Source organism: Pseudopipra pipra, chromosome 4 (assembly GCF_036250125.1).
Source record: "Pseudopipra pipra isolate bDixPip1 chromosome 4, bDixPip1.hap1, whole genome shotgun sequence".
NCBI lineage: Eukaryota > Metazoa > Chordata > Aves > Passeriformes > Pipridae > Pseudopipra > Pseudopipra pipra.
In genome coordinates, this window is record NC_087552.1 from 63,967,507 (window position 1) to 63,991,148 (window position 23,642).

A 23,642-nucleotide genomic window follows, 5' to 3' on the forward strand; every position below is an offset into this window, starting at 1 on the left:
CATCTGATCAGCAAGAATTTATATGAAAAGCCAGATTTATGTTCCTACTGAAGTCTGCAGAAGTTCTACTGTACATTTTAATGTGCACTGCTTCTCACCTTACACTCACTACAGGGAAAGAGATTCCAGCTCTCCAAAATGCTAATGGCATCTTCCAATTTTTGCAATAGATCAGACAGGGCTTCTACAGAACAGTCTTCTGCATTTCACTACTCTGATTCATCTGCTCAAGAAGGTGAAAATTAAAACAGCACTCATCACATAATTAATATACTACAACGTGTACACGTCAGGCGTTTAAATTAGGCTGCACAGGCAATTGCACACTTGATATGGCAATTCTGAAGTGTTCTTTAGAAAGCATTCAAAGGCATAAAATTTCCAAGTTCTTAAAAAAGGAAACACATTCTATTAGATAACAGGAAACTTAATCCCTTCACAGATCACCTGCAACTTTGCAATCATAAGGTCTACTGGAAAATTCTCTGCCACTTGAACCAAGGAGGTCACTGTTAGTTATAAAACATACCAGTCTGTGCTCTTAAGGAAGAACTTGGCCAGAAGTACATTCCAAGAACATACTTACTTACTTGAGTACTGCTTCACTTCTCATGTCAGCAACGATGCCATGCAGACTTCTAGCACCAGAGTACTCAAGTAAGCTTGTGTTGCACTCTAGGCTCTGCAGGAGACTGATATCAGTTTCTCCTCCCCTTCCAGTAATGCCTCTTCCATTGCTTTCAACCCATTTCCAGTCTCTCTTCAGGAAGCTCCAGCACATAACCACAACGACCAGGTACTACAAATCTCCTCCATACATTCAGAGTTTTGATTTCTTTCCACCTGAGCTCCACAGTGCCAGTCCATTCCTTCTCCCCCAGTATCCTTTTTCAAGGTACTCCTGACAGCCAGTTCCTGCTCTATGTCAAATCAAACAGTGATTCTTCCTTTACTCTGCCCCCTTCCAGCAGAGAGCTCTGATCCCATTCAAAAGAGAGAATATCAAAAAACATCTCTGACCTAAATCACACCAGAATTGCAATTAGAGAAAGTTCAATTTGGTTCTGCATCAGGAAATATTCCCTGTATGCCAAACTGACAGAAAAGGTATTAAAAAAAAAAAAAGCCTATCTAGCCACTTCTACCAACACTTAAATGAAATTATTTGAAATGTCATTTTTCAGAGGTTTATAAATTGGTTAAAGCAGAGTGGGTATTCACAGGGATAGTGAAAGACACTCTTGAATATAGTCAAATTGATTATATTCACCTTGTCAAATTGAAGTTCCTCCTTCAAAGCATGCACGTACTACAGCGTTTTCAAAGAAAGGTTGATGGAATTTTTTCTTTTTTTAACACACAAAAGAATACCAGGCATTTTCTTGTGAGGCTTCTGGTCAAAGTTAAGTTGGTAGTTTTGACTATAATTTTCTGTGAAAAATCAGGCTGAGGCCAACCCAAGAAAAAAAAAATATTGTTAGCCTCAATGGTTAGCAGCTGGTCAAAGTTGAAAACTGGAAATACAATCCTGCAAAACAAAGTGTATTGTCTTCAATAACAGAGCACTACCAACTCTACTACAAAACTTCTCTCACAGTTAAGAAATATAATTCAATCATCTTTGTGGTAATTTTGACTGGATGACAGAACAAATGATTGACAATAAACATGAAATACTCTACATTCTGAAAAACATTAACTGAAAAAATGGAAAAAAAAATTAAATCTTTCCCAGCTCATTGTAACTGATGAAAATACCTATGTTGAAATGAAGAGAAACAACAAAATCTTTAACAGATGTGACACTGTATTCTACATACCAACCCTCTGTCTTCTAACAGTGACTAACAAATTGAAGTCAAATCCTATCTCATACCTAACAGCCCAAGACACAAGCAGATGGTTTTAATCCCACCAAGGAAATTTTCTTCTCCACTGAGAACTGTGAGGTGACATGGCCATCCACTTTCATCAAAGTCCTATGTTCCATTAGGAAATCTGGATCTCGGGGGATGTAGAGAAAGATCCATGCTTGAGGCAAAATACTTGCACTAGTGAGTTACACCAACTTTATCCTCCGATGGCAGTAAGTGTCAAAACTATGACCTTGTTCACAACACCAGGCACTTTTACCACTACACAGAAAGCAGTTTCCCATACAGCCATTTTCTCCCACAGGACCCCCATCACCTCAAAACAAAATGAGGTCTCCAAGATCACCGGCAATCCCTAGCACTATCAACTGTACATTTCTCTTCCCTGGGCCTATACACAGAGGGATTAATTGTATAAAATAACTGCATCAAATCATCCAGCAATGGTTATTAATAAACTCGTAATGAACATGAATGTAAACTTACTGTTTTCTAGACCCTGTGTCTTTTCATGTTTTACTATTTACTAGCAATAGGACAATTCCAAGTGGAATGTTTTGCTGTTTTCCAGTTATCTCTAATCATCCCTATGCAGTAGTTACTTTCCACTGATGTTTGCCCTTCTTTATTTCAGTTCAAATAATAACATCACAACTATAACGTGTAAGAGGATAGACAGAAGAAAACAAAAACACTCTCGTAACTATTCGCTTCAGGGAAGCCCCAAAATATTAGTTAGATACACTGAAAAAAGAAATGTTGTCAGGATATTGATGGAAGCTTTTGACCACAACACAGCTGTTACACAAAATCTATATCCTGAGTATTCACTTCCTTGTTTCAGCAGGACAGAGCCTTATGAATCAAGTTTTGTCCACAATTCTACTCAAACTCCAGCACACTACCTGCTCCTTGAAGAACTGTCATGACTCTCAATTCCCAGTCCCCTTCCTCATTTCATAGAATACAGACACAGTAAAATCCCGGTGGAAAGACCAGACCAACTCTTGTTCAGATGGCAGCCAGAATTTAACTAATCTTTTGAGCCACTGGGAATGTTTTAATTTTCAGATGGAGTTCAAACTTCATATTATAAATGTTTAGACAAGGAAACCTGCATTTCATATGAACTAACAACTTTATTTTAGACACATGTACAGCAATACGTGCGCAGTTCAGAACTAGCAATGAAACAGAATAATAAAGCTTTGGGAAGGCAGGGGGCTGCAGAGTGAATTCCCCCAACCCTGGCTTTGAGGTAGGCAGTGATGGTCCCTATAGGACTCTGCCAAGCAGAGATAACAGGCACTGTCAAAACAGGTTTCCTAAAGCAGATTGCCTAACAATCTGGGAAGGGCAGGATCCAAAGATTTCCCAAGGAGAACATTTTCACATCCAATCAGCCTTCCAGCTCTGCCCAGACAGTCCATAAAGAGCTCATATAGCAGGCTAAGATGTGATGGAGGGCTAAGAAAAATCAGCCCGGTAGAAACTAGATGAAGTCTAAATTATTTTTTTAGTAGTTTACTGAGGAGGAACTTGTTATGAACCTTTCTTATCCTGTGTCATTTCCTTTTTTCTTTTATTTTAAATGACTGGCGAGATACAGTTACATTGTGATTTTTTTTCCAAATAAATTATGAGGTATTAGCATATGCCTCAGTCAAAGGGAATTTTTTTTTAAATAATCATGAATGCTCAATCCAGCCTACAGATATAATAATCACCCGTGGGAATGGGACTTAATATACCAATCTTCAAACATCATAGTCTCTCTCTCCACTGGCCATATCTGAAAGGCTAAGAAATATCACACAAATATTTCAGCCAACCAACTTCTGGAAATCCCGTAAATATTATTTAAAAAACATTTTCTGGACTATAATTGAAATGTTTACATTTTTCTAAATAAAAAAATATAATTTCAAAATAAGGACACTTCCATCTCTGTACTCACTATGATAATAATTAAACACATCTAACATAACCAAATCAGCAGACTTAGCCAGCAAACAAAGAAACCAAAAGTATCTTATGAGATATTGAAAATAAATATATTCCATATGCTTTAGAATATTTTATAATGGAGCCTTAAGCTATGGATGCAGTTCAATAACAAGGTGCATGACTATATGCAGATAAATATCTGGTTTATTTATCCTTGTAGGTAAACAAGTAGACCTCATAGCTGCAGTTCAGGAAGATGGGTAAACAAAGAGAAAATAGAGTCAGACAAGGAAGCAGGCCAGATTATATTTCACATTCAATATTACTCACTTAAAAATAAAGGAAAAGTCAACAGAAAGGCAGAGATAGTAGTATAATCAATTGTACATTACACAAAAGCAAAAAGATACACTAATCCAAATGGCATCTTTCCCTCAGTTTTTCATTACTGCACTGTTCAAATAAAATAAAATACAAATACTTAAAGATATAAAATGTGAATGTAAATACCTCTAGAAATTAAAATTTATGGCTCTCCTAGCAACTGTGCCTCACACACTTACATATATGCAGTATTCTGCATGGTGCAGGCTTTTGTGCTTTCACAGCGACGAGGGTGAATTATGGTTGCTGTGGGAACTATATCTTTGAATTTCTTGACTTGTGCTATCATCTGAACTCAAATGTTACATTAACATAGGTAAGCACTTGCTGGTTTTCTCTACAAAAAGGAAAAAGGAACCTATGTGGATGGGTTACATATTTAACTATTCTTACCAAAGAAACAACACTTAGCTGCATGTCTGGAGAAGTACAGAGCTCTAATTACAGTCATCCTGTATACACAAAAAGTAAAACAGAGCCACATAAAACCTGGTAGTCAAATATGGCAGGGTACCTATAGAAATAGTACCTGACAAGGTCATTAGAAGTTTGGGGGTTGCAATCCTCCTTTATTTGTTCAGCTTTGCAACAGGGTATTTCCAAAATAAACAATCAACTTCAAAGCAGAGTTTACAATGCTAACACAAGAGCTTATCAGAGAACCTTCAAAAATATGAGTTATCCAACAGACAAAACCATATATTGATGAAAACAGGTCTGTATTAAAAATTTGAAAGATCATGACGATTCATCAGTAAGACATATTTAACAAGAAACCACCAAGTCTTGCAAGAATAACACTTCTACTTTGCATCTTTAAGTCTAGTAATAACATGGAAGTTTATTCTGAGTATAAAGAAAAGGATTATTAATATAATTTGTATCTCTCAAAGAAATTGCATGCTATTTTTGTCTCAGGATTTCAAGACTCTACTAAATATGGTATTTAGTTATAGTAGTTGCGTGAAGTGGAAAGCCACATCACTAACAATGCAACCATGCTAAACAGTTTTACAACTCACTTTTGAATGACACGTGCCCCCTGTATGAATAGAATGTCAAATCAACAGCTCCCATTAGTGTCCAGATGTAATTGTGTCTGAATTGAATACATCATCGTTAACTGCAATACCAAAATGGTTCCAACTAAAATAATGGAACTGTCTCTTGCACCATACTTCTGCATATTTTGTAAAAATTACATAATACAGTAGGTGGAGAAAGATTTATGAGGTTAACATTTTGCATATTCCTGCAATCAGCCCAACTGTCAACTCTATTCACTGTGACATGAGCCGCTATAAAATGTGCTTGCAAATAAACACAGCCAGAACATCTGGGGAATGTATGCATTCTGGAAAGAATTGTATTCGATGGAAGACCTAAAAACATACAAACAGGTCATCAGTTTTAAGAACACACAAATATTTTTAAGTATTATATATTTGAACTATAATAGTCGTGTACAAAATATTAAGTATATAAAAAACCCCAGTATTTATTTACGTACTTATTCTGAAAACTCCTGGAGGAAGAAAAAGTCACACATACCTACAAGTCCACCTCAGTCACTCTCCATAAGACTTGTGCTCCAGACCCTTCATTGCCCTTCTTTGGACAAGTTCCAGCACCTCAAAATTTGCACAAAACATGAAAAGTGATCCCCCACAAACATATAAGCAGCACAGCACAGTATTCCCTCTTCTCCTAATATTGAGAGTCCGCTTTAGCTTTTAATGACAAAAAAAAAGGGAATATATTATTCAGTTGAAAAGACTCACCTGCTTCTCACTATTGTAGTTCCTCAGGAAACAAAGTCACATCACTGCATCAGTTGTTAATATGAAATGACTATAATGAGGCATGATAGCTTTGAAAGATTTATCATTACAGCAGGTAGCAATCTAGAGTTCCACCAACCAATACCAGGACCTAGGTAAATTATGCATTTTAAAACATGCCCAGAGAAGTCTGGTCTCCTTCCTCACTGTCTGTACAAGTTTTAATAAGCACGTGATTTAATGCCTTCTCCAAGTACCTCATGGTTCTCTACTTTTATAGCCCACAAATGATATATTGACTCACTATAAATTGTACTGCACTGCTAAGGAGACGAAAAAAAAAGAGAGCACATTAAAAAGCACATGGGAGTGTGCACATCAGTTTCGCCATTTTTTCATATATTTTGCTATTTTCAAAATATTTAGCTGTATGTGCTTACTGCGACAGAAGAACCACCCCTTACACAAGAAAAACATTACAATGGCCCAGAAGCCACCCCCATCTAACATGGACTTGCACTGAGGAAGGCCAGCCACCACAAAGCCTTTCCTGCATGCTACAGAAAATATCTATTAAACATCTACAGCATGCTAGTCAAACATCTATGTTTAAAAAGACCCAACAGATTCAGTAGAAGGGACTGCACTCATCATACCAACCAAAGATTTTAGGGCAGTATTCAAACACAATGTTTAAAGATAAACACTGAACCAATACTGAAAACTGAGGGAAATTAAAGATCTAAGTCTCTAACGGTGTCCTTAGAAATCAGCAAACTATGAACTGAGTGATCAAAAAGGCATCACATGAAATCTCTGAAGTCAACCTTAAAACAAAACAAACAAACAAACAAACAAACAAGTCCATGCAGGGTTTTAAAGGAGATTTTGTTAAGTTGAAGAAAACTTAATTTATGTGGCAGCTCCCTCTTCTGGATCACCAAACCCTGACAATTCAACTGAAATGGCAAGATGCAGAACCCGGCTAGTAAACAGCACCTTTCACTATTTGGGGGTTTTGTCACACACCTTTAGGCGATTACAGACTTACAAAGATGTGAGCTACTGCCCATTCTTTTGAATAAGGAGTATATAGCCAAGTAGCATACTGTGAGAGAAAGGCAGTTGAAATATCTGAATACTTCTAAATCATTTTGGAATTTTTTCATCAAGCACTACCAAGACACAAAAGAAAAGATACTGACTTCTTCTTTGAATCTCTCCTCATTTTACGCAGAAAAAAAAGGCATTTTACTGCATTATACAGAAAAGAACTGATTAATAAGAATATTAAAAACAGATCACTTTCCCACTTATGCAATATGACTTCTGAATTCATATTTGCACAAGATAAGCTTCTTGGTTGCAATTCTTGAAACAGAAGCACCTTACCTGCTTGAAATTTCTTTCAGCCTTGAAAAGTTCATACAGAGAAAAATCTGCACAGTAGAAAAAACTTTTCTGTGCTTCAGCTGTTCAGACATTTTCCAAGACAGCTTGGACAATTTCTGCAAACATTTATAAACTGGAAAGACCAGAAAATGAGTACTCTCTATCCCTATATAAAACTTAGCTCCTCAAAGGAACCCTGGCTTTCCGACTTGATCTATAATGGAAGAGGAGGCTTTGTGAAGACCTGGTGATTTTGCTGTATCTTGGCTGGAACGACAGGCAATTCTATACTCCCTAAATTGTCCATCACTAATCGAGCTGAATGTTTGACTTCAATAAAAAAAAATTGTCTAAACAGCAAATTTGGGACCCAAACAAAATCCCTGTTTACTTCATCAGTGTAATTACTGACAAAATCATTACCTAAATTAAATTATTGCATATTTAATGAGAAAGAGGGCACATAAAAGATGTCCCTGTAAAATTCTGGACTATGTAACTTGAAAGCATGATTTTTGACTTGCTAATAATTGCATAATCAGACATGCAACAGAGTGATTTCATCTTTCATGGTGAGTATACCAAGTGTCTCTTTAAGGATGTGGCCAACTGAAACACCCAAGGAAATTCTGATAATTCAACAATGTCCAAAACCAAAATTGCCAGAAGTTATTCGGATGGAATTGAAAGGATCACGTAAAATGGTAAGCCTTGTAGACATAGAAATAGTAAGATAGACAGAGAGAGAGCGCTAAGGTTTGCTGTGCAGGCACCTGCTGCAAATGGCAGACTTTCAATGACATAGAGGACAGACACCTTTGCCAAACTGTGCATCAGTCAGTGGACTGAGACCACCCACAACCCCCTTTGCAGAGAGAAAGGACAAAGGGAAACTAAAACCAACACTGAGGAAACCAAGAGAAACTAGAAAACTGACTATGTAAGGGGCAGACTGGAAGGCGGTGCCCCACTAGACCTGCTGTTTAGGAGCAGAGCAGGGTTGGTAGGAGACGAGGTGGTCAGAGGCCATCTTGGGCATAATGACCAAGAAATGACAGTTTTTGATTCTGTGAAGTAAGGGGGCCAACAAAACTTCTACCCTGGACTTCCAGAGGGCAGACTTTGGCCTGTCCAGAACACTGGTTCAGAGAGTCCCTTGGGAAACAGTCCTTAATAGCAAAGGGGTCCAGGAAGGCTGGCCATACTTTCAGAAGGAAATCTTAAAGGTGCAGGAGCAGGCTGTCCCTGTGTGCCAAAACACGAGCGGGGAAGAAGACCGGCCTGGCTGACCTTTCAGCCTGATCTTTCGCTGAAACTCAGGGGAAAAAAAAAAAAGAGTTTATGACCTTTGGAAGGAGGGGCAGGCAACTCAGGAAGAGTACAAAGATGTCATTAGGTCATGTAGAGGGAAAATTAGGAAGACAAAAGCTCAGCTTGAACTCAATCTGGCCACTGCTGTGAAGGATAATAAAAAGTGGTTTTATAAATACATCAATAACAAAAGCAGTGCCAAGGAACATCCCCATCCTTTATTTGATGTGAGGCAGGGGGGAACATTGTCACCATGGATGAGGAAAAGGCTGAGGTATTTAATGCTGTCTTTGTCTCAGTCTTCAACAGGAAGACCAGTTATCCTCAGAGCAACCACACCTCTGAGGTGGTTGACAGTAATAAGGAGCAGAACAGATACCCTGCAATCCAGGAGGAAGTAGCTATGGACCTGCTGTGCCACTCAGACACTCACATGTCTATGGGACTGGATGTGATCCATGCAAGGGTACTGAGGGAGCTGGCTGAAGAGTTAGCCACGACACTCCATCATTTATCAGCATCCCTGGCTAAATGGAGGAGTCTCAGTTGACTGCAGGTTTGCCAATACGATGCCTACAAGAACAGTAGGAAGGAGAATTTGGAGAACTACAAGCCTGTCAGCCTGACCTCAGTGCCGGGGAAGGTAATGAACAGATTGTCTGGAGTGACATCATGCAGCATATACAAGACAACTGGGGGATCAGGCCCAGGCAGCATGGATTTAGGAAAGGCAGTTCCTTCTTTACCAACCTGACCTCCTTTTACGACCAGGTGACCCACCTAGTGGATGAGAAAAAAGCTGTGGATGTCTCTACCTGGACTTCAGCAAAGCACTTGACACCATTTCCCCCCACACTCTCCTGGAGAAACTGGCTGCTCATGGCTTGGACAGGTGCACTCTTCACTGGGTAAAAACGGTCAGATGTCCAGGCCCAGAGAGTGGTGGTGAATGGAGTTAAATCCAGCTGGTGGCTGGTCACCAGTGGTGTCCCCCAGGGCTCAGTACTGGGGCCAGTCCTGTTTAATATCTTTATCAATGATGTGAACAAGGGGACTGAGTGCACCCTCTGTCAGTTCGCAGATGACACCAAGGTGAGTGGGAGTGTCGATCTGCTGGAGGGCAGGAAGGCTCTGCAGAGGGATCTGGACAGATTGGATTGATGGGCTGAGGCCAACTGTATGAGGTTCAACAAGGCCAAGTGCCAGGTCCTGTCCTTGGGTTACAACAACTCAAGGCACTGCTACAGGTTGGAGGCAGAGTGGTTGGAAAGCAAACCAGCAGAAAAAGGACCTGAGGGTGCTGGTTGACAGCACGTGAACATGAGCCAGCCTGTGCCCAGGTGGCTGAGGCAGCCAGTGGCATCCTGGCTTGTATCAGCAATAGCGTGGACAGCAGGACCTGGGAAGTGATGAGCACAGCTGAGACTGCATCTCAAGTACTGTGCCCAGTTCTGGGCCCCCACAACAGGAAAGACATTGAGGTGTCAGAGCGTGTCCAGGGAAGGACAACAGAGCTGGTGAAGGGTCTGGAGCACAAGTCACATGAGGAAAAGCTGAGGGAGCTGGGGGTATTCAGTCTAAAGAAAAGGAGGCTCAGGGGAGACCTTAAAACTCTCTACGACTACTTGAACGGCTGTATCCAGGTGGGGGTTGGCCTCTTCTCCCAGGTAACAAGTGACAGGACAAGATGAAATTGCCTCAACTTGTGCCAAGAGAGGCTCAAGTTGGACATCAGGAAGAATTTCTTCACTGAAAGGGTGATAAAGCATTGATATAGGCTGTCCAGAAGTGGACACCCATCCCCGGAGGTGTTCAAGAAACGACTGGATATGGTACTTAGTGTTATGGTTTAGCTGACACGGTGGTGTTCGGTCAAAGGTTGGACTCAACCAATTCTGTGATTTTGTGATTCTGTGACTAGAAAGTAAAAAGGCAACTGGCTGAAGAGCACATCCTGGCAACTCAGATGAGGAAGGCCACAACTTCTAGCATTAAAGATCCAGAGTTAGTTAAATAAGTACAGCACATTAGAGGAGCACGTGAAGTCCTTGAAAAGGGCAGGAAGATCTGAAAACTTTGTTAAAAAAAAATAGTCTGTTTTTCAAGCACGAAGAAACAGCAACACCACTTTTCAGGTTATTGAAAAGGAGCTAATGTCTTCAGTTAGATATTTACAATACAAAATAATTAACATAGCATTAACAAGTACTTGTTTTATGATAAAATGACACTTAATGACTCGTAGGAGAAAACACCCATATTAAATTCCAACAGAAATACCATGTAAACAAGGATTTTATTAATCATTGCAATTAAATCATCTCAATGTACTTAATTAAATTAATTCATTCCATAAATTCAAACCAACTCTTAATCAAAACACAACATTAGGAAACAAATAATAAATGTAAATAAGCCACTCACCTTTTCCCTTTCATAACAAATACATATACTTTCCCGTGTTTCATTGTCACTCACTAAGCCTTTTTTATAGTAATCTACAAAAATATTTGAACTAAAGATTCTTACAAAACCCATGCTATGTATAAACAAGGCTCCATAAACAACAGATAAAAATACCACAAAATGGACTAATGTAGGTAAGTATCACTAGAAGTAAAGCTATCCAAATAAATATAATTTCAATATACCTTAACCTTTCTTCTTTGTCTATCATGCTGAACTTTTCATATTGAAACAATGTCAAATTGTGCAGCAGCAAACAGAAGTATAATCAAATACACACAATGTCTTGCAATGAGTCATTTACTGGATCTGGTCTTACACAGCCACAGACAATGTCATAAAGGAAGCAAAGCATGATGATAAGACTTTTCAGACAGAAGCCCTTTCCCTGTGCTGCAGCAGCTCTCAAGTGTCAGAGACAGTAAACCAACCAAGCACCACTATAAGTAACTGCAAAATAAAGGAGGGATGAAATACGGGGAATTTCTGAATGTATAAACCGGGATGTATGAAACAGGACTGGAATAATTGTATTATACACATACATAGCATCAGAGGGTACATCAGGGTGATACAGAAAGCCCTGTGACACACCTTACAGTGCTGTATGCAAGCTGGCAGTGTCCTAAATGTATCCTGGGGTGACACAAGGGGTATATCAGCCCCTTCCAAGAATTTTGGTTTCTTTTGAACAAACACAGAATTGTGGCCTGCAGAAGAGATACTGTTCAGTACACTACATCTCCAAATTGGACAGCTGGAAGCCCAGAACTGTAAAGCACACCATCCAACTAAGATGTCACGGAAACACAACATCCATTCATGGTGATGATCCTTCAAAAGAAATGTTGGCAAACTGCAAAGTGTTAAGAAAAGAGCTGCTACCATGCCTTTTTATGAAAGACCAAGGAAAAATCAATTGTTTGGTTCAGCCACAAAAGCACTGGGATATGAAAGCATCTACAGATGGAGACTTCCTATTTAATTAGACCTCACTAATGAAGGCATGACTAACAAGGACATTACTTCAGTTGTAAGCTTGTGCAAGCACATTGCTTTCCATGGAATTTGTGAAATAATAGAAAAGACAGTATTGAACCAAATCCAGACTTACTGTCTTTGATTGAAAATTACAGTAAACAAAAAGCAATTGGAGGTAAACCTGACAGTGATTAAATTTGTATTAATCAGCTCACAAGTCTTCTAGTTCCCTAAAATGCTACATTGTTCAAATGTATTTTTACAACAAAATAGTATATTACCAATTTCATAGTCTCAATAAATCTCTCTTCAAATTACTCAGAAATAAAAGAGAACATTAGAGCACCATAAGCTAAGTGAACAGGAACGTTCACATCACAATTCACAAGGCACTAATGCTAAGAGAGCTTTCAACCACTCGAGAGCATAAAGTTACAAAATAGATGAAAAGAAAATTTACACTGTAAACCAATCTCAAGTCTTTGATGAGGTAACTTTAATATGATTTTTGAGTCGATCTTTTCATTAACCGTATAATCATTACTGAATGTAATGCTATCTAGAATAACATAATGCCAGCTTAGAGTTCACCTCATAAAATATTTCAAACATGCTTTAACTTACACGAAGTTTGAAAGAAGTTAATGTGATTTGGAACTTAAAGCAAAGGGTCTGGAATAAGCAGTCCTGTTAACAATCCACTAGATCATTTGGGCAAACAGCAAAAGACCTGACTTTTCAGAAGTCCCAGGGTACTATCCACTTAATAGTTGACATTCAGCTTCTATAAAAATCACATCCTTAACTTTTATATTTAATTCTTCTAGCCTGTAAATGGATACTCTAATACTGTTCTTCATACAGCTTTTGTGAGCCTGCACTTAATGTGAGCAAAGTGCTTTGAGATCTTTAGCACGAATAAAATATATTTTACACTTAGACGTTAATTATAGAAGTAGCAATATTTGAAATAGGATTTTGTTTCAAGGCAGCAAGACTAAATCAAACATGATTATCTTGGCTTTGATTGTGATATTTTACTTACTATGCTCTATTTTTCCTTGCATTTGAAATATGTAATTTCGGTTTTCTGTTATGTAAATGAATGTTTTTCATCTAACATATCTATTTTTGGAAAAAGAATAATTTTCTTTCCTAGGCTAAGACAGAAACGTTGCAGAACACAATTCTGAAGTCTAACTGACAGAGTACCGCAAGGTCACTGCAAGCATTCAATAGCAAAAGCAGCAAGGGATGCCCAGAAGACTCACTGAACTTAGAACATTAGTATGTAAAAGCTTAATATACACAGATATCTATCTAGATATATAAATAACACAATAATATTTAATACAGATTAACTAGTCCTTCTGTCCTTCAGTTAGGTGATCCCAACCAATGCAGCTATAGTTACAAGTTGTGGCCTTTTTGAAAAGTAAAAAGAACTGGGATAAGGACAGGAAAAAAAACTCGCATGCAAAAGAGGTCAAGTCACTGCCACCATGGACCTCTCTTTGAAATATTGTTTATTACTTCTGCAAAGTGTGTTGATTACACTGCTGTACGTGTTCTTAGATATCAGTGGCATTTAATGGACAACAATGTACTCAGGAAAATACGTCATATTTATATATAACCCTACTAAAATAAACAGGGTTACTACCTGCAGATTACTTTGATTCTATAGTTTGTGTGATCAAATTACATTGCTTCAGTCTTCTTTTCTCTGAATTTCACATATTCCCATGCTGAGTAAAGAGAAAACATGTAATATGTACATTTAAGTCATGGAGAAAAATTAGGAATCCAAAAATTGCCAGCATTAAAGAGAACTGAAGTTAGGGCTAGCTAAGCAATTTAAAAAATTATGCCCCGTGATAAAAGATGACCCAATAAATCAAAGGAATAAAGCATCCGTTGAGAAGAAAACATTATCATCTCAAAGCAGTGCTGAAACACTGGTATTTACCCAGACAAATGAGGTTAAGAAGCATATTCTACTCATTCAAATCTTTAAATGAAAGTAAATGCCAACCTAATACTTGTTTTCAGCATTCTGTGATGCCTAAGAAATGCTGTCACTCACTCATTACACTCCCTCACACGGATGTAATTTCCACCCCCACCTATCGTCATCACATCTGGTTTGGTATGCAATTTCACCAAAAAAACAGTCATGTAGGCACAAAATCACAACATCTTTTGAGAAATGCTTTAGTATGCAAGTTTGTGTAATTACACACACTATTAAGTACACCTTGAAATATAAACCACCATGGAATAATTGGGAGGAAAATCTTAGTCCAAAGCCTCAATAGAGCTATAGCTTATTAGTAGTATGCTGGGGTTTTAATCACTTCTCCAAACAGCAAAGCACAAGACATAACAGAAGACTTCACATCCCAAAGAGTCACAGATAATAAAGTTGGAGGAGAATGCAAACAGGTAATCTTTCTACCTCCCCCAAGGCAAGGTCTGTAGCTTTATCACTTCAATCTGTGTTTGTGAAATAAACCTTAAATATCTGAAATGAGTGAGAGTTCGCTGTCTACCTACTTCATGTATTCCAGTGTTGAAAAGTTTCCCCTAACACCGAACCTGAACCCAATCTATTACAGTGTGCCACCTTCCTCAGTACTGGAAAGTTTTTCAATCTAGCCGGACTTCTGATGCACTTAAAACAGTAAATACACTCTTCTCAGGAATACATAGCACCAGCAGAACAAAAGCATCGAGATGTGGTATTAGCTCCACTCAGCTCACTGAAAACAGACACCGAAAGAGGCTCACGGCACTGCTCGTTACACATCTGGCTTCATGGAAAATACACAGGTTCGCACCTAAGTCTCTGCATGTTCAAAACCATACACGGTTCGAAGACAGTGGGGAAACTTTCTTCCCTAGCACCCAAGGACTGTTCTTTCTCTGATCACAGAATATTAAAAAATATAACTTTCCAGCCTTCCTCTGTTTTGAAAGTTAAGGGGGTGAAAAAAGGCCAAAAAAACTTTACGGCAGGTACTATGCAGGCCATCTTGCACCAGCACCCACCGAGGCCAAGGCCAAGAGGGCTGATGCCACCTAGGCCACCAGATGCGAAACACTACTTTTCAAAACAAACAACAACAACAACAAAAAAAAAAAAAACACAAACACCAGCCAAGACACTTTCACAAGGCCCGGAACATGCCAACCACCGGCGGGCATCCCGTGCCAGCCCACCTCCCCTCCTGTCCTGGGCACATTCGCCCCCTCCGCCGCCCCACAGCCCTGGGGCTGCCACGTGCTGCCAGCGTCTCTCTCCCACCAGGGATTCCCGTGTCTCCACACGCTGCCGGCCGGCACAGCGGGCGAGGGGCCGCGCCCCCCTCGGCACCTCTGTACTCACCTTCAGACACCTCGAACTCGGCTGCTCCATTGAGCTGGTAGAGGCACCAGTCAGCCGCGCTCTCGCCTGCGGGGCCGCCGGCTGGGCAGGAGGAAAGGCACAGTCAGTAGGGGCACCCAGAGCCGGCGGGGGGACTGGGCTTGAGGGAGGGAGAAGGGAAAGTGGGCGACGGGAGAGAGAGGCAGAGTGGGGAGAAGAGATGGAGGGAGCTGAGGAGGGAACAGAAGGATGAAAGGGGACAGAGAGCGCCGGGGGAAGGAGCGCGTTTCCAGATACCCTGCTTGTGGGACATGGGTGTTGCCCTCCGGAAGGCGCCCACTGCTCTGAACTGTTATTTGCTCTGCTCCCAACGCCCGTGGCTCGGGGCGCTTCCTCCTTCTCCCAGCGGAGCGGGCGCAGGCAGCCGCCGCTGCCTCGGGGCGCTCAGGGAGCCGGGGGAGGGAGAACGGGAAGGAGGGAAGGCTCCGCCCGGAGCTCCCGGCGGAGGCGGCGCAGCCTCGCCAGGACCCGCCGCGCCCGGCACCGCCGCGGCTCCGACAGGTGTGAGCGACCCCGGCCCCGGGTGGGATGCGACGCCCCAGCCTGGCCTCGCCCCCGGTCAGGAGAATCCTCCCTACCCTCCGTCCAGGAGAACCCCTCCCTGCCCTCCGTACGGGAGAATTCCTTCGTGTCGTCCGTCCGGGACAACTCCTCCGTGCCGTCTGCCCGGCTGCCGTTGGGAGCTCCCACCGGGTGCCGCACGTGCCCGCGCTGCGGGCAGCCTGGCGCGCGCGGGTGCGCGTCCCGGTGCGCCAGAAGCCTGGACACACATCCCTGGGGAAGACCACACACCGGGGCCTCGCCAGTGGCAGCCGTGCCAGCGGCCCTGCTGCTGCTCCCACCTCGCCACGCAAAGCACTGGTGGTTGAGTTGAATGTCCCACGACATTCACCTCAGTTCGCTTACCAGCCCTAGTCCGTGTCGGCTATCTTACGGATAAAGGCTACAAATACCGTGTAAATTGTTGAGGTTTATATACACCGAAATCACTGCAAGGCAGGAGAGTGGTTTTCATCTGGCCCGCGAGGCCCTGTGATTCTGCAAACTGTCTTTACAGCCTTCCTGAGAGGTTGGTAAGAAAGCAAACCTGTTACCAAGTAAGCCCAAGTGCTCTGTGCAGTGACCTTTGCCTCCACTGGGAAATGGTAAGGGGAATGGCAAATTTTAAAACACTGAAATAGTCAGCTAGAGCTAAGTCATGTTAATAAACACCTTTATTCTTACACGTCCACCCCAAAAACATGACAGGAGGGAAATGTAAAGGTGCATTAGTTGTTCTGTTAAGCAAGTGACTTTCTTGATACTTAAAACAATTGTGACTGCTTAGCTTGTAGTTGGCAGCATCCTGCCAACATCGTCTGTCTTTTCAAGGTCACAGTGTCAGAAGCCCACATAGCACAGCTCATTACAAAGAGAGCAAACACACTTTGTATGGGCAAATGAGAAAAGCTTAAGAAAGAATACAAGATGACTATAATCAAGCCAGACTATGAGATTAGGAGCCAACAAGAGGATAAAGTATCAATGTAGGCAGCTGTCATGGCATAGTTACACTGGCTCGTCCATCTACTTTTCGCTGTTTGTGAAATGGTATGGAAATGGCAAGGAAGAATTACTTTCGGCATAAATTCTACTTTACATACCTACATTTTCATCTGGCCCATCACCCATGTAGATCCACAAACCCTTTACAGCATCCCTGAGAGGTTAGTAAGAAAGCAAACCTGTTATCAAGTAAGCCTAAGTGCTCCGTGCAGTGACATTTGCTACGTTCATCCCTTTTTGCAGCAAATGGAGACCCTCCTGATACCTTTAGGTGTGTAAACTGCGGGCACTTTGGTTAATGTTTCCTCATAAAAGTATTCTGTTCAAATATTTATGTTCTTCTCCACTGCATCCAAGACAGTGTCACACTGTGGCATTTGTGAAAGAGTAAGTAGGACAATTACAGTTTCTGAAGGAAATAGGCTTTAAATAGGTTTTAAATGGGAGTAACATTCTGAAAATATTTTCAGCTATTCTGGAAGCAAAGCAAAACACCAACACTGGGAACTTCACCTAAATTACAAAGACCATAAAGCCTTCTGAGGTAAAAGAACATCAGTTGATTTAGACAGTGTGTGTATATATATCCCCAAGCCATATGTTTGCTGGATGTGCACTAGCATTCTTGGAACTGAAACAGTTTAAGCCAATGATTTGAGGGAAAATAAAGTGTCATGGAGCTGTATGAAAGTAAAGCTTCATCCAGCTGCTTACAGTGATACTAACTGCCCCTAAAAATTACCTGTAGACCTTTATTACTTTTCATGACAAAGTATTATCACAAATAAAATTAATCTTAGCATTCCACTGTTAGCCTCTTCTTTTTGCAGAAAACTCTAGATTCTTACATTAATTAACAATCAAGGGCCCTTTTCTGGGAGAATCCATTCATATTAAATTTTTATGAAATGTGGCAATTTTATGCTGTTCAGCTTAATATGACCAACTTACATAGCACTTTTCATGCCATACTTCAATAATTTACCAACTTTATATGTTCAAAAAATCACTGAAATTGGCATGTAATGCAGCACATGTGGTTTTTTCTTTGTAAAATGAGGGGATTGATACAAAATGCGTTTACAGTGTGTGATCAGTTTCTACAGGTATCTTGAATATTGAGAAGGGCTAATTTGCACCCAAGTGCCATCTAGTCCAGTAGGAATTAATCTTTTACTTTTATAAGTCTGTAGGTGGACACAAGCTATTTGTGATTGTTTCCTTCAGTCACAGAGAGATGACTGATTTAACTAGGATTGGAATCTAGTAATGCTAAATCCACAGACAAACTGAATGCGGGAGCAGTTACCACTCTTCATCTGATGTCGTTTACTTTTGCACTATTGGAAATGAGCTAAGAGTTTGGTATGATATTTTTTGTCATTTCAGGATTGTAAGGTTGTTAAAAGCATATAATTTACTCAAATCAGAACTTAACCAAGGTAGTTGATTTATACTATAGTGTGTTTTAAAGAATCAAAGTTTAAAAAATAGTTTAATCTATTTTGGCTTTCAATATCACAGTGATTTATTGGGCAGAAACAGGTGCAGCTGCAGAGAAAACTTCTGAGGAAACTGGGCTACATTATACTATAACATTTTTTAATTTTGTGTTGGATTTGTTTTTCCTTTTCACTAGGACTTTATGCAGAGAGAAGGGTCTACTTGTTGCTAGCACCAATGAAACACATGATAATACCAATTTAAATGGGATCAGAAGGTCAACGACATAGAATTTAATCTTGCTACAACTTCAAAGAAGCAGACAGTAAACCGTAATGAACTTGAAATAAAGAATTTGCACTCAATTCAAAGGAATTTCCTAGATTTTAAAAAAAATATATATGGATTTATAGATGTTCAAAATGCAGAACTTGGCCTCTCCCTGAGCAGTCCAGTGTTCCAAGAAAACCAGCTCCGGAATTTTCAGCGAGAGCCACCCGGGGGCTGCGGTTTCACCGGCCCTCCACCCCTGCTGTGGGGATGTCACACGCCCGCAGCGGAGCCACCCCCTCGGGCCCCAAAATCCTCTCGTTTGACAGGAAACTCCTGCCGCCTACTTTATTTATTTATTTATTCCTAGGCGGGGAGGCGGTGCCGCGGGACGCGGAAGTGCGGCGGGAGCGCCGCGGCCGCCATGGCTCCCGAGCGCATCCCGCTCCTGCTCCCGCTCCTCGTCCTCGCCCTCCTCCCGCGGGCCGGCGGCCGGAGCGACCTGCGGGCCTTCGTGGTCGCCCACAGCCACATGGACGTCGGCTGGATTTACACGGTGCAGGTCGGCCCGGGTTGAGAAGGCGGTGGGGTGGGTTTGCAGCGGCTGGGGCTGAGCCTCCCTGGGCGTCCTCGGGCAAGCAGAGCTGCCCGGAGCGTGTAACGCGGGCCGCGGGCTCTGCCTGTTCCTGGAAAACACCCTGCGGAGAAACGCCTAAATCCCTGTAATGTGCAGGGCCTGGAGCGTGCTCCATGCCTTGGTGTTTCGAGATTCTCGTTTGGAGGTTGTTCTAGGAGCCATGCCCTTGAATTCTGGGTTTGTCTGTGCCCGCGTTCTGCAGAATCCTGATGGATTTTTTTTTTTTTTTTTAAGGGAAATCGTCAGTCTGTTTCATGGTACTTTGATTATTTGGTAGGTTTTCACGGTGCTTAGGTGGTAGAGTCACCATCCCTGGAGGTGTTTAAGAAGAGACTGAATGTGGCACTTAAATGACTTGGTGTAGTAGACAAGGTGGTGTTGGGTCAAAGGTTGGATTCAATGATCTCAGAGGTCTTTTCCAACCTAACTGATTTTGTGATTCTATGATCTTGTTATTAAGGCAAAACCCCGGGAAAACTTCGTCTTTTCTTGAGCAAGGAGAACAGGATGCCAGGTCCTCTATAGATGGTGTGGGTTGGAGCCTGGTGCTGCTGATGTGTAGTAGCAAACTTAATTTTTGCTAAATGCATGACATGCAGAGCAAAATAAACCAGGTGGGGCATTGGTACCTTTGATATTTGTTAGTCAAAATCCTAAATCCTTTTTCATTAGTAGAATTTCTTTCATTTATGTGTGGAAGATGGAATACTTCACTCGCTAGAGGGAAATGGCAAGAGGCCTGACTAATAAAAAAGAGGTGATGGCTCACCCAGGAATCTCTGCTGTGCATGTATTCTGTCTCCCCTTTTTAGGAAAGATTAGTGAATTTCTCCTTTAATGTTTCAAATTCCTACTCAGAAATTGCATCAGAGAATACAAAACTAATTTTTATTTTGGATTGGTTAGTGGTCAGAGATCTCCAAAAGAAATGAAACACATATAATTTTTACTTTACTTCTTTTTTACAAGATGCATTTGCTTGAAGGCTCAGTTACTCTGCTGTTAAATCTAAAGCATCAGCAATTCCTGTAGTGAAAAACCACAGAGGTTACCTGTGGATCATTTCAAATCCTTCTGAAGTAACTTGAAGGTAACTCTGTAATACGAATGTGATCCCAGCCTCTTTAGTAGTTTTGGTTTGCATGTTGTTAATTGTCACTCATGACTGACAGCATACTGGTTTTTTTAGTGTTTTATTTTTCCATTTATAATGTGAAATACAAGCATTTTATTTATGATATCGGAACAGGAATCTTCACTGTGTGCTGGAAGTTATAGTACTGATGGAGAATTCCGGCATTGGATGTGTAATAAAACTTTTTATTTTCCTCTCAAAGAAAGCTATCTGTTGCAATCAAGTAATAACAGTGGTACCATAATTTATGTGAGATGTGGCAACTCATTGATGGGTCTTAACCATATGGGTGAAAGACACCTCACCATTGTCTAGAATGCAGTACAAAACAATTTTTGCCTCTTGGTATAAGTTTAAAATCTGTATTTAAATAAGTAAAATCTGGGTCACTGCAGGTATCTGATGAGTATCTCATTAGCTGATAGAGGATATGAATTGGAAAGAAAATTTTTATTGTTGCTTGCAAGTATGCTGGTTTGTGAGAACAATTATTTTCAGTTACCACCCAGGCAACTGGAGTTTGTGAACTTTGTAGGATTGGGTAATATCTTACTGCTTAGTTCCAGTGTAGTTTGAGTCATAGTAAAGACTGACTAGCTTTAATCTCCAAAATACCTCAAGAAAATATTTTCAGGAGGTTACCACACAGAATATTTTAGTATTGTATTCAATTTGAAAAGCCTTTGTTCAGTCCTTAAAATATCATGTACTCCACTCAACTATTAAGAACTAAAATTGAGCCTGATGTTGTAATCCTTATACGTATGCTTGAATTTTAGGATATATTGTTTGTAGCCAATTGCCAGTGAAAAATGAAAATTCATTAGTAGTCACTTGCATGTGTTGTGTTTGAATATTGCTAAAACTTAAAATCCTTAATTAAAATTTCACATTGTATTAAGCATCTAATCATAATCTTGAGTTTAAAAAACCCTTATAGGCCAATGGAGAAGTCATTGAGGGAGTAATTATTTAGATAAGCACAGCAATATTTTAAGCCATTCCTCCTACACTCAAATGTTTTCCTTTTTCTAATGACATGAGCGTTTTTACAAAGGTGGCTGAATTTCTGTTGTGGAAAGCAAGGGATTAGGAAAAGTTCATTTCTGATTTGGATTAGCTCATCTCCTTCTTATTTCAAAGGGTGATTTTCGTGTAGGAAATTTGCCTGAATATAAACTATGGATTCATGTTTTACATATCATGGCCATTAGTTTTTAGAGGGGTCAGAGGTCTGTGTGTCAGTCACTTTAAGATGTAAGTATTGTGCTGTGTGTTCTTAAGTACCAGCAGTTTAAGTAGAAAAGTGTTATGGTTAGTGTAAAATAAGTGTGCTATAACGTGCAGATTACTTTATTACAAGAAAAGACAGACATTTCAGGAAATCCTGGGATCTCGGCTGTTGTCTTTAGACATTCTGTATCACTTTGAAATTAAGTAAAAGGCATAAGACTGTATCTGGTCAGCAGAAGTTGTTCTGGCCAAGGTAAGTGTACATAAAATATCTCAAAAATTAATGTGATGTTGTTAATTTGATACCATATCATAGAATATAGCAGTGTGATGGTTATTTGATGGATACAGCTGTCATATTTGTATTCCAATAAAAGTCCATAGGCCTTGTTCTGGAATAGAGGTGTCTCTTTAGGAGAGACATAGATGGGGTAGATGCACAAAATCTCACACTAGGTGTTTCTGCATCAACAGTCAAACTCATTTTAAGATTCCTTTACCAGCTTGATTTTACTCTATCCTTAAACATCGAGCACATTACAGTTATTTTTCATAATAGTGTAATTTACAGTGTATGTATCACTGTATTGTACTGGCAACGCACACCCACAGCACAGAGTCATACTCGCTCTGAAGAAGCAATTCTGGTAATTCAGGCCGTCAAAAGATGAGCAGGAATGGGAGAATAAAGTGTGCATGAGGGGTTTTTAAACTCTGTTGGTGCAAAGTCTTACCATTCATGACATTGATTTAAGGTGAGCAATGAGGAACTGGGTAACCTGTTCCCAGTATGTCAAAAAGAAAGCCTGTATTAGTGTCCGGTGATCTTGGGAGAAGCGACACCATGATCTAGTCAGGTCCCCAGTCACAGGGATGTATTCTGGAACAGAAGGGCCAAAGGGCTGAACATTGTCAGAACTCAGTCTTTCTGAGGGTACAAAGGAAGTGTGCGGTAAATATGAAGTTTTCAATCTCTCTGTTTTCAAGTCCAATGAGTGTTTAAAACAGCCCTTTTATTATAGGCAAAACAGGGCTTATTTACTTCTTTTTCTTCTTTTTTTTTCAGGAAAGTATGCATGCTTATGCAGCAAATGTCTATACAACTGTTGTAGAAGAGCTAATGAAAGGAAAAGAGCGCAAGTTTATTGCAGTGGAGCAGGAATTCTTTCGACTCTGGTGGGACTTGGTAGCCACAGATACACAGAAGCAGCAGGTAAACTGCACTAGAGCCATGCTTCCTGCTAACAAGGAATCCACACTCTTTTCAGGGGACAAATAGGAGCAAAGTACTTCACCATTTGCTTTTTGCCCAGGTCTTGTGCAAGCTGTCTCTGAATCTGGTACTTCATATGAAAGGACCTTAATTCTAAAGGCAGTTGCAAGAGGTTAAGCCCCAGCTATAGATTAGAGCAGTAGGAGGTATTAACCTTTGCACTGAAGACTTTTTAGACTTTACAGTTCTTGTTTCATTGGCAACTTACTTATCTGGGGGCATGCTAGTATAAGATGTGGGCGATTCTGAAAGAGGCTGCATCAATATCTGTTAAAACATCTGAAGCCTAACACTGCTGACAAGAAGGAACTTTTTTTTCTTTTCAGTTAAGTACTGCTCAAAAACCTGCCATTTGTAAACAAGGATACTGCAGCAAAGAGGTGACTGTGGATTCAATGGCACTGTGGTTTTTTTCTAGTGAAGACGTCATGAGGTTTTATTTGTCGCTTTTTCTTTCTTCTGGCCTGGAACAAACATATTGAAATCAAAGACTGGGCTGGTAACCTACAAGCTGGTTATGTCTTGCATTGCAATGCAGATGTT

General features: G+C 40.5%; 2 protein-coding genes across 3 annotated transcripts in view; one reads left to right on the top strand and one right to left on the bottom strand.

The window, feature by feature from the left end:
* The window catches only part of PPP2R2C (protein phosphatase 2 regulatory subunit Bgamma), a 200,248-nt gene extending 184,311 nt beyond the window's left edge, over positions 1 to 15,937 (bottom strand). The window contains exons 1-2 of the mRNA XM_064653280.1: positions 15,801 to 15,937; positions 15,525 to 15,605 (exon numbers count right to left, since the gene is read on the bottom strand). Of these exons, the coding sequence (XP_064509350.1) occupies positions 15,525 to 15,605; positions 15,801 to 15,816 (97 nt within the window). The 5' untranslated portion in view covers positions 15,817 to 15,937. The remainder of the gene's footprint in view (positions 1 to 15,524; positions 15,606 to 15,800) is intronic.
* A 3,269-nt stretch (positions 15,938 to 19,206) lies between these two features.
* Positions 19,207 to 23,642, top strand: part of MAN2B2 (mannosidase alpha class 2B member 2) — a 30,177-nt gene continuing 25,741 nt past the window's right edge. The window contains exons 1-2 of one of the 2 annotated variants that reach the window (XM_064653278.1): positions 19,207 to 19,383; positions 22,893 to 23,039. In XM_064653278.1, the coding sequence (XP_064509348.1) occupies positions 19,246 to 19,383; positions 22,893 to 23,039 (285 nt within the window). In that variant the 5' untranslated portion in view covers positions 19,207 to 19,245. The remainder of the gene's footprint in view (positions 19,384 to 22,892; positions 23,040 to 23,642) is intronic. The other variant, XM_064653279.1, reaches the window with a different exon arrangement.